General features: G+C 42.5%; 2 protein-coding genes across 8 annotated transcripts in view; one reads left to right on the top strand and one right to left on the bottom strand.

Annotated features, from left to right (window-relative positions):
• Positions 1–1,772: 1,772 nt before the first annotated feature.
• On the top strand, positions 1,773–9,225 carry LOC102229003 (butyrophilin subfamily 1 member A1-like). 3 transcript variants are annotated; one of them, XM_023340460.1, is made up of 10 exons: positions 1,773–1,916; positions 3,253–3,346; positions 4,254–4,352; positions 5,084–5,191; positions 5,276–5,434; positions 5,585–5,725; positions 5,969–6,020; positions 6,097–6,123; positions 7,686–7,712; positions 7,795–9,225. In XM_023340460.1, the coding sequence occupies exons 2-10, from the start codon at positions 3,284–3,286 to the stop codon at positions 8,352–8,354; spliced, it is 1,236 nt and encodes a 411-aa protein (XP_023196228.1). In that variant the 5' UTR covers positions 1,773–1,916; positions 3,253–3,283; the 3' UTR covers positions 8,355–9,225. The 3 variants fall into 3 exon arrangements, with proteins under 3 accessions (XP_023196228.1, XP_005809673.1, XP_014328221.1); XM_005809616.2 differs by having other exon boundaries at positions 3,250–3,346; XM_014472735.2 differs by lacking the exon at positions 1,773–1,916 and having other exon boundaries at positions 3,197–3,346.
• itgb4 (integrin subunit beta 4) overlaps positions 8,989–17,175 on the bottom strand; it is a 28,774-nt gene continuing 20,587 nt past the window's right edge. Inside the window, exons 34-42 of one of the 5 annotated variants that reach the window (XM_023340454.1) lie at positions 14,313–14,483; positions 13,188–13,331; positions 12,764–12,907; positions 11,840–11,989; positions 11,553–11,741; positions 11,315–11,470; positions 11,063–11,227; positions 10,121–10,240; positions 8,989–10,031 (exon numbers count right to left, since the gene is read on the bottom strand). In XM_023340454.1, the coding sequence (XP_023196222.1) occupies positions 9,904–10,031; positions 10,121–10,240; positions 11,063–11,227; positions 11,315–11,470; positions 11,553–11,741; positions 11,840–11,989; positions 12,764–12,907; positions 13,188–13,331; positions 14,313–14,483 (1,367 nt within the window). In that variant the 3' untranslated portion in view covers positions 8,989–9,903. Of the gene's footprint in view, positions 10,032–10,120; positions 10,241–11,062; positions 11,228–11,314; positions 11,471–11,552; positions 11,742–11,839; positions 11,990–12,763; positions 12,908–13,187; positions 13,332–14,312; positions 14,484–15,404; positions 16,043–17,175 lie in introns of those variants that run through there. The other 4 variants (XM_023340453.1, XM_023340455.1, XM_023340458.1 and 1 more) reach the window with 4 other exon arrangements.

Below are 17,175 nucleotides of genomic sequence, written 5' to 3'. Positions count from 1 at the left end.
ACATTTGACTGATAACATTACATTTGATGTTATCAATCAAATCAATGCAGTTTTTATCCATTTACTGCCAAATTATATCAACCAGTCCCTCCAGTTTCTTGTAAATTATAGTGGAAATTCAGGCAAAGTCAGCAAATCTCTGCACATAATTGGGAGTTTGCTGCAGTTTCTCAAAAATTGTCAAAAACTTTCTTACTATACCGAACAGCTGCCTCGGCCTGAATTGATATCAAATTATACTCCATGATCTATACAGGGAGTAATAAGAAGTCGCATTACAGTCATAAATAAGCGCAAATATTTATAAATTAGTACCACGAACGCTTTGATTCTTATTGCAAAAAAAAGAAAAATCACAAAAACAATCACGAAATTCTGGAGGGACTGAAAAGATGTTCAGTATTATTTAATTTGAAGAATTTATTAATATTTTTTTTAACAGTTTAACATGTTATATCAATACATTACAGCACAACCGGCCCTTTGGGAGGATTTATGAATTTGACTTGGCCCAAAACGGAAACGCGTCTGTGCAAACCCAATAACCGTGAAACAAGTTTGCATAGAGAAGAAGAAGAAAGCTAATAAATATATAGCGGAAACCTGCTCTTGATCCCAGACTAACGTGATGATTTTTCTTCCTAACTGACAGCGAGATGAAGCATTAGCATTAAGACAACAAAGCATTAGCAGTAGAAGCAGCCAGAGAATGTCCTTAAGTGATTAGGTGATCCACAGAGCTTGGACTTAAACCCATGGGCGTAGGTTTGGGTATGGACGGTCGTGACATGTCACGACCAATATTCAAGGGATATAAAATAGTCCCGACCAATTTTTGCCATATTAATAATAATAAAAAAAAGTATTTCTTAACAAAAACAAAATAAATAAACGAAAATCTACACTGATTAGTTTAATATTTCAATATACTACGCAGTGGTAGCATTCATTTTAAAATCCGCTGTTATGAACTATGACGACCCGCTATTGGCTCAAAGAACGTGGATCTACGTTCTTTGATTAGCTGCACCAGGCGGCGGCCAGCTGGCCACACGCGGAACGGAAGCTCGGTCCATGGTGCTGACAGTGAACGCGTCTCCTTCTGAGTTTGACGTTTATTATGAGTCTCCGAGACCATGTCGCCACCAAAGAAGAAAAGGACGACAGACATTAGAAGTTATTTCGCTACCTCGGCTGTAAGTACAGTGAGGGGACCCATAAGTTAGATATCTGTCACGCAACGCATTTGTTGTAAAGTCCGGTGTTTAGTAAGGTCAGCACTGAATGTGAGGTAGAATAGGTCTGTTCATTATGTAATACTTTTTCACATAGGATGCTCAGACAGCAGAGCAAGGGGCAGAGCAGAACGATGGAGAGGTGAGGTATTAGTTATACTGTGAAATTATCTCAGTGAATATGGCATTTGAAGTGTTAGTCTTAAATTAAGTTAAGCTAGTGTGAATACAAACCAGGTAAGTTGTAAGGTCCCACCAAAACTTAGACCAAACCTACGCCCTTGACTTAAACCCAATAGAAAATCTCTGGAGGGAATTTAAAACCTGTTCTGCCTCGCCAAAAAGTTGTATTTGCTTATTTAAGAACATGAAACGGCTCTCCCATGTGTGTCTGTGTCGAATTCTACAGACTAAAAAAGGTGATACATGGGTCCATTTGGTCTGCTTTGGGCTTTGAATGAGGCTAACAGCGGTGTTTTCCGGGCTACAGCTCCCCCCGGCGGCGCCTCGGTGGAACTGCGGCCCACTGGAGGCGGCGTCAGATGAGGGCGCGCGCTCTGCTGTCTGGCTGCGTGGATGTGAAGGATGGCGGAGCTCTGATTCAATCACTTTTGGCGAAAACAAGTGAGCAGGCGAGCCGCGCAGAATTCACCGAGGACAACAATTTATCATAGAGAAAAGGTGAGAATTTCTATATGTTTCTCTTGAATTAAACGTCAAAGCTAAAATGACAAAAACGGCGTTATTGTTCCAGGGGAAATGGCAGAATTTCGCAAGTAACTCCTTTTTACCCTCCTGTTCGACGCCGTATGTATCGCCGTGTTCGCTAAAGAAGGGCTTATTTATTTATTTCACCATTATATAAATATTCCCCGCACATTTTTTTATTTTAGTTTTTTTTACCGTCTATTTAGACGTGGAGTTGTAGGGAGAGGTTCACTCCTAAAATAGAAAGTCACTACATGTGTTTGTACTGCAGTGGGACCGGCGGTAATCCCGGATTTCCTTTAATCTTCCAGCTCCTCTGCCACCTATAGACGCTCAGGTCCCGATAACCAACCACACTGTTTCCGTCAGACAATGAGTGATATAGTGGCGGCCGCCTGCCGTAGCTGCAGCGTGCGTACGCAGCCACGCATCCTCTCTTAGTAACACTGCTATATAGCTATATATATATATTTTTATATAGGCTATATTGAGGAGTTTTTACCGATTTTTAAAAGTATAAATAGACTTCTACTTGTTTCTCCTCAACCAGGTGGTGTTTTCTGAGTTGCACATTTTCTCAGGCGCATTTTCTTTCTTTATTTTTTTTAGTCTCCAGTAAAATGTCCACAGCAGCATCTTTTCTTTTTTCTTTTTTTGGCCCAGCTTGCTTCCCTACATCACAGAACGAACTGCAAAAATCCCCCATCGGCGCAACAAACTGGCATGCAGGGGGGCGGACTGACTGCTGAATCAACAGCAAGCTGGTCCAAACTCCCCCACCCTATTCTACCCACCCACCCACCACCACCACCCCATTTATAATAAATAAATAAAACTCTCCACTGCTGCCTCACAACTCCAGGGAAATAAAGTTGCAGTTTTCAAGCTCTGGATCAAGCTCCATCGACCCATGCGTGTCAGGAAAATCTGTGACTGTGCATTATTTTTTTGGGGGGGGGGGATGGAGTCTGTTTCTGTGGTGTTGTGGTGAGCGGAGTGTGCGGTCGGTCCTCCTCTCCCCTCCTCCTCTCTGGTGTAACGATGACGGCTCAGGGTGCCTGATAATGAGCCCCTCTGTGGGCTCTGAGCGCAGAGCCGTGCTCCGAGCTCTGCAGTGCTCCTCTGTTCCCTCTCTTTTGCCATCGCAAATAAATCTGCGTTTTTGTGCCCTCTCATCACTTTTTTTTTTTTTTTTGCAGTCGTGGAGAGTGGTGGGAGGGGGCAGGGGCCCCCTCCCTTCCTCCTCCCCCGCTCAAGCTCTTGACAGAATGAGAGCCAGCGCACTAAAGCTGTTTTATTATCGCAGCAGAGGGCATCGGCCTCGCTCTCCGGCCGCCAGCATGATGAAAGGCTGCCTGCAGTTCCTTATCGAGCCGGCCAAGAAGCTCAAGATCAGACTCAAGGTATTGGCACCGAACTGAGAGTACATTAACACATATATGTGTGTTATTGACAGGTGATGTGAGCTTCACATATTTCATTCACACAGTCAGAGTTTGCCGGAATGATCACTTCAGTACTTAAAGCAGCGCAGCTATGCACTGCTTTAAGTAGTGCATAGCACTGCAAATCAAAAATTCACAATAATTGATTTGCATTCAATAAATATTTTTAGATGTACTCTTTTTTTTATTTTTTATTAAATGCTAGTAATAGTTGGAGTAGTTCTACTCTTTCGCAGCCATACTTTGGCATATTTTTACTCAAGTAAAAGTAATAAGTAGCAGTACAATAAGTGAGGCGAGAGTTTAAAAAAAAAAGAAGAAAGAAGTATTTGGCAATAAGGCGACTGACTGATGAAAACGTCAATCATTTCATATTTAAAAATGACGTCTTTCGGGATGTAGAGGTGGTTGGAAATGTTGGTGTTTTAAAGATCAAAATGAAAATAATTCATACAAGCGGAATAATTCATTGTAAATAGCGCAGCTTGAAAACAATAAAATCAGGTAAATTGGGAGGAGAATCCAGAAGTTTTACTCGAGTAAGAGCAGCGATGCTTCATCACAAAGTTACTGAAGTAAAATTTTAAAAGTACAGCTTAGTAAAAATACTCCTTAAAGTAACTTTCCCCCCCCCAAAAAGTTGCTAAAGTAAATATAACTGAGTAAATTGGTTACTTTCAAACTCTAAGTGTAAGAAAGTGGCTCAAACTTCCTGTTAGTTTTTTTTCTTCTTCTTTTTTATTTTATTTTACAAACATAGTTAACATGATAAATGAAAGGTTTTGTCAGGATTTTAAAATGTGTCAAACGGCACAATAATTGCCCGCAAAACTCTCGTCGTCGTAACCTGGCGCTTCTCCTCCAGGAGTCTCGCAAGAGAGTGCAGCAGGAGAAGAAGGAGCCGCTGGTGGAGAGCCAGCTGTTCATCATGGAGCTGGGCCGGGAGCTGAACAGAATCTGTCAGGTGAGACGGAGTCGGCGGCACAATAAAACCAAAACCAATCTCACGTTTTAAATTCGCAAAAGCAGCAATTATTCCCACTGCCACCAGCGCTTTGGTTATTGTCGTTACATTGACGTCATATATAACATTTATTTATTTATTTTATTTTATTTTTTGGGGACTTTTATGAGTAGAGATGAGCTAAGTATAGATTATACAAACTGTATTTTGTTGTAATTTGCTTTTTGATGAGTTGCTGGTATTTACTGAACTCAGGACTGTCCAGGATGAGCCTGCCCCACTAATGATGCCAAGTCCTTGTTGTGTTGAGATTTATACGTTTTCCGGCTGTTTTTATACAGCTTCGTAAATAATAAGTGGATCTTAAAGGATTAGTCAGGCTATCTGCTCAGGCAGCCAGCCCACCGAAGGCCTTGTAACATGCATATAGTTTCATAATCAAAAATTAAAACTTTTGTTTGTCGCTGAAACGATTTCCAGTCAAGTAAGTTTTGTTTTTGGAAGCCAATGAGAAGTACAACAGCCGTCATTCACATCAGCTGTTGTTAAAGGTGTAGCGCTACATTACTTTGTAAAGTTTGACAAAGCCAGAGAAAATTCTAGCCAGTCAACTCCTCAACTTTGGTGAGGAGTTGAGGAGTTTTGAAACCGTAACTTTTTTTAAGACGCTGGTAATTTGCCAACTGTGGCTTTGAAACATGGCGGCTCAGTCTCGTGTCCTGGTTTCCCAGAGATCCAACATCCTGAGCCACATCTGGACCGGCGAGGACATCTGGCCTGCCAGCGTTTGCAGAGACTTCCTCGTGGACTGGGCTGCCATTTTGGAAAAGAGAGTGCAGGTGCCAAAGAGGCGTCAGACTGGAGAAAAACGAAAGAACAAAAGTCTCCTGCTCTTTCTCGAAACGTTTCCGTCTTTCATTTAGCACAAGATCATGCCGTCCGAGTTCCAGTACGAGAAGCCGGAGAAGAGGGACTGGAAGGGCCACCTGCTGTGCATGCTGGAGTCGGAGGGCGAGTACGACATGGGCCCCTACAGGAGGGTCATCTTGGACTGGACCCGGGAGATTAAAAGCAGGGCCCAGGTGAATGTACACAAAGATAACCAGTATATGATTACAGTCTGACCCAGTTCCCTGCTCATGTCTGATGAGGATGATTAGCCTGGATAATCCCAATGTCATGTCTAGTTTGGAGCTGTCAGCAGTCTCACTGTGGTGTTTGTTTGTGTCCAGCCTCCTGTCTGGCCAGGCGAGCCGGTCCTCATGATGCTGGACGATCTGGAGTTCCAGTGGAAGAGGGGCCGCCTCCCCAACCTGCTGCCGGCCGTGGAGCTCATCATGCTGGCCGTGCTGAACGCCGACAGCCCAGTAAAGGTCTGAACGGATGTCGGTTCCCTGCTAACATTTACTGCTGCTAACAGAGACGAGCTCATAGCCAAATAGAGTAAAAACACAGCAGATCTGTTTTCAGGTCAGTAGTAATCGGCTCATAAGTGGATGAAACGCTGTATGTGAGCCGCTGTATGATGTCCAGTCATGCTAATCCTGTTACCTGGCTGTCCAGTTTCTCCTTGGCCTGCTTTAGCTTTGTGTTTCTGTGTGTGTGTGTGTGTGTAGGAGGATGTGACCAAGCAGTGGCTGGTGAAGAAGCAGAGGAGCCAGAGGATTGGTGAGTGGAACAGAGATGAACCCCCACATATCAAAATGTACGTTTTTCTCCTTTAAATGATTCTTTATTCTTTCAGATGCGGTCCGCTACATCCCACACGGCGGTAAGTTCACATGTTCAGGTATCGTGGGAGCAAGTCCCAGTTTATCAAAACGTACAGAAGACTGTCTGCAGTCAATACTACTTTAAAAAGGCGACAGCGTACCTCTGTATGGAGTCTATAAAAACGTATAAATAAAACAACCAAGGGGTACTTCTAAGTCTTTTTTCCAGTTGCGTAATGATCCTGCACAATGCAATCACAACGTCAACATGCAGCAACATAATACTGTATAAGAGGGATCAGGGAGGGAATGTTAAAAAAACAGAAAGGAAAGAAATCCTCCATTTGTGTCTAGGTTGGTCCTCATTTGTCGACGCTAAAAGTTTATAAAGTGTTTCATGAAAAGACCCCAAATCTTAACAAATGACTTTGATTCTGAATGGAGAAGTGGGTGATTTCATGATTAGGAAATGTTTTTATATCTCTTATTTAGAAATATTCCAAAATGTCAGGTGTTAAAATTGTACAGAATATAAGCAATGCCAGTTGTCCAGAGAATAAATAGGAAAAGATACGTAAAGTACAGATTATCATTGGTTTACTACTTCATATTTATGTGTGGTAATAATTCATCCACCTACTGTATTATAAAATATAAGGCATTACTTCATGGTTTGTTATGGGGCGTAAGCCTTACGTCAGAGGAAAGTTAAGAAGGTGTTTGGATTGCTGCAGCAAAATAGTGTGAGGCAGCAGAAACACCAAAGCTCTGGCTGAGAGGTTATAGTTCATAACTATTGGGGATTATACATCACTAAGTGATTCTCAGCCCTCGATGAACATATACTGTACATTTAGTAAATCCCAACCTTCTGCAGCTGTGAAGCCAAGAGTATATAGCTCAGGCAAACACAGAAACAAAATCCACCTGGGAAAAAAGTTGATCCATGTTAGCTGTTAGCTGTTGCTGTTTTATTAGGATATATTATATATTTATGCAAGGTATGGCTCATTTGTTTAAAGTGCTGCTTGTGTCTGGATCAGGTGTTCCTGACCTGTTGTCAAGGTGTTTCATTAGGTGAAGTTATAACGGACCAAGTGGGAGCAACAATGGTTTACAACCTGAATGTCTTCATTAAGGCACAATGTTTCACATGATAGATATTGCTAGGATACTAGGGCAATATGTTGCTAATTTACCTAGCTGATGTATTGCTTAATTAGTGCGTAGTATTGCTTTTTTTATGCAAGGCATTCATTGTTTTTTATTTGGGTAAGGTATTGCTAATCTAGCAAGACACTATTGTTGGCTGTTTTATGTGTTTGGTTCAGAACTGGATAACCTGCAGGTCCTTAAATTTTATTTTTTAAATTTGTGGTTCAGTATCGAATGAAAATTATAAGTTAAAAGTCTGAAAAATGCGAGAAACAGTTCATAAACCAATTCAAATTTGTTGGGCTGAGCAGGTTAAACATGAATATCACATTGATAGAAATGGTGGTGGACTCCAATATTTACTGTTGGTCATCAGAACGGTTGTTGTTTTTTTTTTTTACTCTGCGATTTAAGAATACAAAATCAGCATTAGCAAAACTTTAAAATATATTTTTCTTCCTTACAGTCTGGAATTGGATTTGCGATGCATCAGGTATGAAAAATCTTTTTATTGTTCATCACAGGTGCAGCTTAAATCTCTCATATAATGGTTTCTGTCGGCTGCGTGTCTCCAGAGGATGTGATCCTGGACTCAGAGTCCGCCAACCCGAACCTGCTCATCTCCACTGACGAGAAACGGCTGAGGTGCGGCCTGGAGCGCCGCGTCGTCCCGCCCTGCCCGGGGCGCTTCGACGGCTGGTGGTGCGCCGTGGGCAAGGAGGCCTACTCCTCCGGACGCCACTACTGGGAGGTGGAGGTGGGCGAGAGGGACTGGCGTCTGGGCGTGGCTAAAGCCTCCGCCGTGAGGCAGGGCTTCCGCTCCCTGAACACGGACACAGGATACCTGACCATCCGGCTGGAGAGGGGCACGGATCTGAAAGCCCTGACCGTGCCTGCCACCCTCTTACCCCAAAACGCGACGCCCAGAAAAGTCGGGGTGTATCTGGACTACGAGCTGGGCCAGCTGTCCTTCTACGATGTGGAGAAGCGATCGCACCTGTACACCTACAATGAGAATTTCACAGAGGAACTGTACCCCGTGTTCGGGACGGTGGAGGTGGTCAAAGACCTGGTGGTCCGGCCTGCGGGCATGCGGCAGCCGTGCCTCTGCCCCGGGCCGTGCTTGTGGACCTGAGTCGCTCGGCGCGCGTCGGTCTCTTCACACCTGATTCTCCGCAACCCACCGAGTCTGCGCCGGAGGCGTGACTCTCGCTGTGAGGTGCCTTGTGAGATCAGGATCCAGAACTGCCCTCCATCCACATCACACTTTGTGTTTCTCTGCCATCATGGAGACATAGTGAATTGGACTCTTTGTATTTTACTGATAAATGTTTTAAGCATCAGGTAAAAACAGCCATTTTTTTTGGGTGATTTTTCACTCTGAGCTTTTTGAGAAACATCTAGAACATAAAAAAAACCCATTAGATTTTCATACTATGCATTTTTATCATACATTTTTCATGACTTTAAAGTTTATAGTGGGAGCATAAAGGCTCTTGGTGCAGTCACGCTGTCCCTGTGTGTGTTAGTAAGCGCTCCTCTGCAGATAATCAGACTGGACTGACGCATGTGAGCTCTTAATCTCTGCGTGATTCTTCTTCTAAAGCTTCCTGCAAACATTTCCAGGCATGAGCTTGTTTACGCATCCGTGCTGTTGTTTTTGTGCTAAATATAACGATGGTAAACATGAATACGGTAAATTAGAAATGTCCCATTTTGTCTGTGATCTCACACATAAGTAATGCAAAGTCAGTCATTAGAAGAAGTCATTGTTTTTAATATAAATCTTTATTAAGTGCAATATAACTGATGTACAAAAATGCTTAAAAGTGGACCTGCTTAAATGGGAATGACACATGCTGAGTAAAAATTGTATGAACTGCTCAACTTATATCAGTATATTTATGAAAGAAAATCTGAAAATGTTTTCAAAGAAGAATTTCTCATGAACACCAAAGTACAGTAGAACCTGCAGCAAGCAAATACAGTCTTTGTCTTTAAACATACTTTCTCTGGTATGTCTTCCATTAATCTACTGAACCAAAAAATGCAGAATTAGCCACAGAAAGAAAATGCATAAAACTACAGCTGTAATGAAGTACAGACAACATGTTTAATTTCTGATTCCTTGTTAAACTCATGCATGCCCTGGGCTTGCGACCAGCTAGTGTGGATGTAAACAACCAGAACTGTAAAACAATGAATATTTATGAGTATATCTTGAATGAAGAAAAAACACACACTTTAATACAATAATTTATAAACAAAAGCCCTTTAAAATTCCACAGTGACAGTAAAGGTAACCCTCTCAAACATTTAATTTTAAGATGAAACTTGGATGACAGAATAGGGATGTTATTTTGGATTATTGTATTGCCTGATTGTTGGGATTATGTTAACTTCTTTAAAAGCCTGGTGGGTTAGCGGATGTCGGCCAACAGAGGGACTAATGAGGTTACAAACTCTAGGGAAAGAAGTCAGGAACTATAGTGGGAAACTGAGGGGGAATATAAAGTGGCCACAGTTTGTAAAAAGTGGCCTTTACTTTCAATTGTATTTATTTGGTTGCACAGTCTTATCCTATACACAGGTACATGTACAAACTCTGAAACACCTTTTTGCACTTTGGCTTTGTGATTAATTCTCAGGCTGGATGCTATCATGAGCATCGCTCACACGAGTTCCTAAGACTCATAAAACATTCTCTTTGTGACGGTGGATGCTCCCGTGACGCTCCTCTGGACCACTTCCCGAGTGACCTGACGGCTCACCATGCCGCCCGTCTCCGTGAGCTGAGTCATCATCATCCCGTCTGTTAACAGAGAGCAGCTCCAGTTTAAAACGCGAACAGACTGGATTATAAGAGACGGGGTCAACTTCTTTTTTTTTTTTTTGTCTTACCTGAGAAGTAGGGATCGTTGATCATGGTGTGGGAGACGTTTGTTCTTGTGGTCATTTCTGTAGGCATTTGGAAAACTTCCCTCCTCGACACTGATTGGCTGTTGTACTGAGACAAGGCACCTACAGGAAGCAGTGAGGGCCAAGTTAAATGAAACTTTGGTTATTAGATGGCAAAGGATTCATTTGATATTAAACTGTTAAAATTAATTTTCTTTAAATTAATTCTTAAAACATATTGCTGCAAAACCTGAACAGAGAGAAAAAGAGCCGCCGAGTCAAAAGAGAAAATCAAGTGCAGAAGTACAAACTTTAAACTTCACCATCTTTGCACATCTAGAAACTTTTTTTTTTTTTTTTAACCAATTCCTCTTTACAAAAATGCCTCCTGCTCAATTTGAATGGAGAACAACTGGGGTCATAAGTTTTTAGGTTTTTGTCAGAGTCTGTTGAGTTCAGCCTGGACTTTGACTAGGCCATCCTATCCCATGAACATGATTTGATCTAAACCATTCAATTGCAGCTCAGGCTAAATGTTTAGGCTTTATATCTTTGCAGTTTCCGACAGGCTTTATTCTAGAATTGTCCTGTATTTAGCTTCCCGTCGTTGGTGAAGAACCAACATTGCTACAGCATGATGCTGCCACCACCGTATGTCATGGTGAAGATGGAGTGTTCAGCTCAGTAATGATCAGTTTTAACTTTCTCCAAAAATGACATGTGGCTATCATGACAAATATGGAAAAGTTTAAGAGCGATAAAAATGTTCAAAATCAAATCAAATTTTATTTGTATAGCACATTTCAGGAGCAATGTTACAACATAACAAACACAAAAAAGTCATGCAACATAGAATCAACAATCAAAACATTACATTAAGTCAAGTGCCATCATTAAATTCGTAATTGATTACGTTTCAAATACAATTCCTTCACAATCTCCTACCTCCGTCCTGAGACTCGATGGTGATGATGCCCTCTCTCTCGGGACCAAAACCCTGCGTGGTTTGAGCCTGAACCTTGAACTTGTACGGGACGTTCTCGGTCAGGTTCGGGACAGTCAGACTGGTCTCGGCGTTGTTACCGCCTACATTGAAGGACCGCATGTCGCCTAGACAGAACAGAATCACGATTAAACACAGAGAGACTGGCAAGGCGCACAGCAACAATATGAGTCGTTTTGTTTATTTTGCCTCACCTCCACCATGTAGCTGTTCGCAGGTGACCCTGTAGCTCAAGATGTCCCCGATGGGCTTCCGTGGTTTTTCCCAGGTGAGCTGCAGTGAGTCGGGGCTCAGAGCTGTGAACACCAGCGGGCCCGGAGCGCTGGGGGTACTCAGGGTGAACGGCGAGCCTGGACAGAGGTTACAACTCAGGTGACGCAATAAAAACAAACTTTTCTCTGAGTTAGGAGTGCAAAGCAGCAGATCCGGTACCTGGCATGGGACTGAGGGGACTCTTGGGGTCCACAGCTGACTCGATGGTGATGACTCCCTCCCGTTCTGGACCCCAGCCCTCCTGACTCTGAGCCTTCACCTTAAACAAGTAGGAGTGGTTGGGCAGCAGGTCGTGGATGACCACAGAGTTCTCGGCCGGATTTGTCACATTGAGGCGCTTCGTCTCTCCTGGGGGAGACAACATGGTGAACACGCAGCAGGATGGTTACAGTGAGAATATCAAACTGATCTGAGAGCAGTCCCAAAGGCCACGACACTAAACGGACCTCCGCTGAGCAGCTGGTAGAGAACGCAGTATCCCAGGATGTCTTTCTCACAGCGTGGCTCCTGCCAGCTGACTTTAAGTGCGGTCGGTGCCAAGGCGGAAAACACCAGCCTGCTGGGCGTTTCTGGGACACCAGGAGAGAGGCGGGCATCTGAACGGACACAGAAAGGGTCATGTGAGAAAACCTCAGAAGTAGGTCATTTGTTTCTGTGTTTCAACCCAAAGAAAGAATAAAAATAATTAAAAAAAAACAATAAATTGTCCCACTAATTACTGCGATAAACAATATTGTTGTTCTGAGGGCATTTCCAAGTAATATATTGGCAATTGTATAATATGAATATTTGCTAATGTAAGACAGACTGGCCAGAAGTACAAAAACAGCACCTGCGAAAATTAACTGAAGCGAAACATTTGAAAAGGTCAAAAGACCAGAAACAACTTTTATTTACCTTTTATCAATGCAATTTTAACTGACACAAGGTCACTGTATGTAGTAAAATGTATGATTGATTGCACAGTTAATCTAGATTCAAACTTCATAATCTTATCAATTAATTATTCTTTCTTTGACAGATCATTTTAGCCACTTAAACCAACAGTGGTTTAAGTGTTGGTTTAACTTATGTGACTGACACAGTGCTGGTTTTCACATGAATTTAGACAATTTTCAGGAAATTGTCGGAATTCTGAAGTGGCATAAAATATTCCTCCGTCGGCAGTAAGCATTTAAAATACTCATCCTGTTCTCAGCAGCAGGGGGCGCCGACTCTCCATTGACTGGACACAATGCTTGTGCTTTCTCCTTTCTAATGCCTCCCGGGGCAACTGCCCATTTCAAAAACCGCCACTGACAAAGATGGTTGCATTTTGGAAACATGGCAAATGCATCCGCTGCCTTCATGCATGAATGTGGAGGACTTACCATGGAGCACTCTGTCCAGGCTGTATAGGGCTTCATTGACCTCTGGCGACTGAGTCCTGGCCCTGGAGCCCTGAGACAGGCTGTAGCTGTACTGGGTCTGAGAGCTGCTCTGCAAGCCAGCGTAGCCAAACCCACCTGATGGCGCTTTTAGCAGAGGGAGGAGGAAGAAGGTGCCGGTAGGACGAAGAACACGGAACAGCAGAAAGGGAGGGAAGTAAACAGAAAGCAGAGCGATAGTCAGCATAGCGGCCCCAACCCTGCTGACAGATGTCCAAGCCATCAGTTTCATGCGCTCACACAGTTTACCCGCCATGTCCGAACAATTATTACACACCAAGATAAACGTCTGTCTTCTGCAGAGACAGGAGGAACTAAACACTGTAATAATTAGTGAAATCAGCGCAGAGGCTTGATGGAAACTCACTCAGATCTGGGAACTTATCGTCTCCTATGACGATGGAGTCCCGAATATTTTCATCTGTGTATCCTCTGTTCTCTGAGCGCTTCCTCATCAGGACTTCGGTTGTGTGGATCCCCCCTCTAATCATGTCCTGTCTGCGTGGGCTTCCTGAGTAAGGACAGAAAGAGAGAACGAATTAGAGGCGGGCTGATTGATCCAAAAATATCAATAATATCGACACTAATTGGATATCAGTATCGGATTGATACTGCCGTGATAAGATTGAGACTTCAATTTCAGATTCCCGTTTGAAATTTATTTTAGCGTTGTAGTTTCTCTAGAAACTAGAAAATATGTCGTTATTTGCTCTCAAATTATAATTTTTGCACTTTATTTAAGACAAATGTACACCTAAGGCTGGACAATATGGCTGAAAAACATCACAATGTAAGTGTCTCATATCAGTCAATATGTCAATAATTATTCATTTTTTAAATTTTATTTTAAATATCTTAAATACTGTCAAACTGGAGACGTGACTTTCCTGTTTTATCCACAGGTTTCACTCCCCGCCGTTTATTCTTAAGCAGCTATGAAGAACGGCGGCAAAACCTGAAACCGCTGTTGTTACTCAATATGTTGTTGCTAGGCAACCAAAGAGCCAGTGAGTTAATTGATACCACTCGCCTAGCTTAGCTGCCGATGAGAGGTTGGCCTTTCCTCCGCCTACAACTCCCAGAATGCTGTGCGGTTCTGCATTGGAGTTCATTGAATATTCTAACAGATGTATTATCTATTGATATTGATCATGTGTCCATCACAATTTATAATCTTATTGATTTGTGGTCCGGCCCTATGTACACCGTGTGTTTTGCTTTTCTGTTGTTACCTTTTGTCATGTTGATATGATTTTAACGTGTTTTGTAGACACCTAACAACTTTGTCCAAACTCTCTCCAAGGTGCAAACAAGATAATTACAAAAACATAAAAACACCTAGCCGTCAGAAGGATAACGATACATCAAACTTAAATAAAATGTATCCGTATGAGTATAGGCATTGATACCCAATGATATAGTACGACACACACATATAAGGTCCTGAAGCTTGGTCAAGCTCAGCACAGCACCTGGTGTCCATCTTCCTTACCTGGCCCAGTCATGTAGGTGGTGTGCGTCTCTGTGGTGAAGGAGCCGCCAGCTCCACCTTTGTAGTTGGAGCTCAGAGTGGACATGGGAGAGGATGATGTTGAAAGGTTGCGGGTTGTTGAGCCTCCTGGGAAAAGGAAGCTCTGCTCCCACCTGCCGTTCGACATGTAATCTGAAAGACACGTCCGTTCGGTTTTAACAGCTTACACTTCTGTTGATGGAAAGCACCTACAAAAATGGCATTTTACACCCAGATGAAATTATACACAATTTGTTTTTACTAATTAGGTGATTTCTGATGCCAATTGGTTTTAGTGGATTTCATCTGGGGGTGTGGGGGGATCAGAGAAAAGAGGTGTGAATATGAATGTACGTCACACTGTCAATTTTCTATCTGCAAAATCCGTGTATGATTTTTCTATTCTTCATAATCGTGCACAGCGTTGCATCGGTCTTTCTCATGAAATCCTAATAAAGTGGAATAAGGTTGGTGCGTTCATTTATTTTGGGGCCATGTTGAGATCATGAATATTCTCAAAAGGTTGGTTGAATGTATCACTAAAGCTCCTTAAAAAACTGTTAAGATATTAATAAATAGCTGTGTCTGCATTGGATAAGTACTTATTAAATTAAAAGAATACTGACATTTTCACATTGATCAGCCACACCAGGATTTCACCATTGTTTTTGTGATTTTTTTTTTGCAATCAAAATCACAGATTTCGTGGTGCTAATTTAGAAATATTTGCAAGAAACTTTGCAATATTTATGGATCACTGTAAATGTGAGTTTTAGTTACTCGCTGTATTAACTATAGCTTGACATCAAGTAAGGCTGAGTATGAAATACTGCCACCTGCAGGTGGGAGTTAGCAGTCATTAAGATTGTTTTTGACCATTCTTGCATTAAATTCGCAACGAATCTACAATTATGCAACTGTGAAAAAATGGGGGGCTCTATTGATTTTGTGGGGATTTCAAAAAAAGTGGAGGGATTGATTAATATAATTTGGGAGTGAACCAATAAAACTGCTTTAATTTGATCGATGAAATGACATTTAAGCACACAACTGTTTTCTTGAAGTCAGGCCTTGAGTTTGACACGTGCATTAGTGAAAAACTGGAGGATGAACACACAAAAGAGGTCTATAAGGCAGCGTAAATGCTTCATGAGGTTTCATAGTGCTTCCCATCAAAATGCGCCTGAAGAACCTGAAGAAGAAGAAACCAAGTGCAGTAAAGTTCTCATCTTTGCAACAACAAGGAACGCAGTTTCCCCCCCTGCTCCCTCCCACGTACTGCAACACACAGCAAAAAGCTTCCTCCAGATCACCACCCACTCCAGTGGGACGCAGAGAGGACAGACAGGGGCGGGCATCTGGAAAAGCCCCTCCCCTTTGTATCATCAACTGGACGTGGGGCAGTTGATGCCAACGCTCAACGCTGGTGGGAGAACAGGTGGGAAAGGTGCAAAAAAAAAAAAAAAAAGGACGAGGACTGGCCGTGCAATAACCGACAGCTGGCATGCTCGCTGTCTGTCTGACTCTTTCGGTCGATCTGGTGGGGCGGTCTTCACCTGGCAGGGGCGTGTGGGAGGAGCTGGGGTGGGGCTTCTCGTCTGAGCTCATCTCTGTGTCTGTGCTGAGGCGACTGGGGATGACCTCCACTCGCTGTTTCCATGACACCTGACGGAGTTCCAGGTTGGACCCCACCAGCTTGATATGTTGCCAGCCTTGATTTGGTGGTCACAGAAGCAGCAGCAGCAGCAGCAGCAGCAGCAGCAGCAGCGAGGGCAGGACAGATTGGCAGGGAAGAAGGGCTTGTTTAACTACACAGTGAATAACAAACGACTTTTATCTCAGCTTAGAGAACGAAAGTCCAGATGAGGGCGGCAGCCAACGATTATTTTAGCAATTGGTTAATCGGATACAATATGGGCACATTTCATTTAACCACCAATTCCTTTTTTATACAACATTATAAACACATTAAAAGACGCAAATAAACAAATAATTTAATCAGCCCTTTTAGAGTCTGTATTCTATCGTTAACGATTAAAAGATTACTAAATTAGTTGACGACTATTTCAATAATTGATTCATTATGATCAATCGTTTCAGCCCTATTTCAAATTGGTTGGTGAGGAACTTTAGCAGTCCCTTCTAGAACAACAATCAGGAGCAACAGCAGGCTGACTGGATAGAGAGCTTGAGGGTAGTCACTGTAAATCCTGTGTGGGTATAGACAGGGATTAATCTGGGGCGTTGCCTACAGGTAAAATGTCTGCCAGATGGAGGTGATGAATAATGAAGAGCCATGAGCAGAAAGATTTCACCTTTGTTGTTGTTTCTGTCTTTAGCATTTCCTGTCTAAGGAGCGATGAAACTACTGCATGATTCATGCCACGGAGCACAGCAAATACTTACTATTATTGCCTTAGTTAAATATGCATCAGTGTGCATAGGCACAAGAGTCAGTACACTCGGCCTCAGTGTGTGCAGATTTATTAATTAGTTGAGCTTTTCCACATTTTTGTAACATTGTAACCACACTGGTTACTGTATTTCATCAGGAATCTGTGTGACAGATCACCATGAATTTGTGCAGGATTCTGAAAGTGGAAAATAATACATTTTTTTTCACAATTCTGAAAAGTGCAGCATATGTTTGTCATTATAACTATCCGGCAAATTTGACTAATTCCAATATTTCCTTCTTTTCTGACTAACTGCTGCAACTTGGCTGAATTTTGACCGATTCCTGAGTCTCCCTTCTAATTTAAGTCCCTGTTTGACTTGAATTAATTAATTAAAATGTCTCTCGAAAGTCAAACCTGCAAGATGAAAGCATGTGTGACCTAAACAG

The sequence above is a fragment of the Xiphophorus maculatus genome, chromosome 10 (genome assembly GCF_002775205.1).
Source record: "Xiphophorus maculatus strain JP 163 A chromosome 10, X_maculatus-5.0-male, whole genome shotgun sequence".
Lineage (NCBI taxonomy): Eukaryota > Metazoa > Chordata > Actinopteri > Cyprinodontiformes > Poeciliidae > Xiphophorus > Xiphophorus maculatus.
Note: the sequence above shows the minus strand (reverse complement) of the source record. Positions and strands in the feature narration are given on the sequence as shown.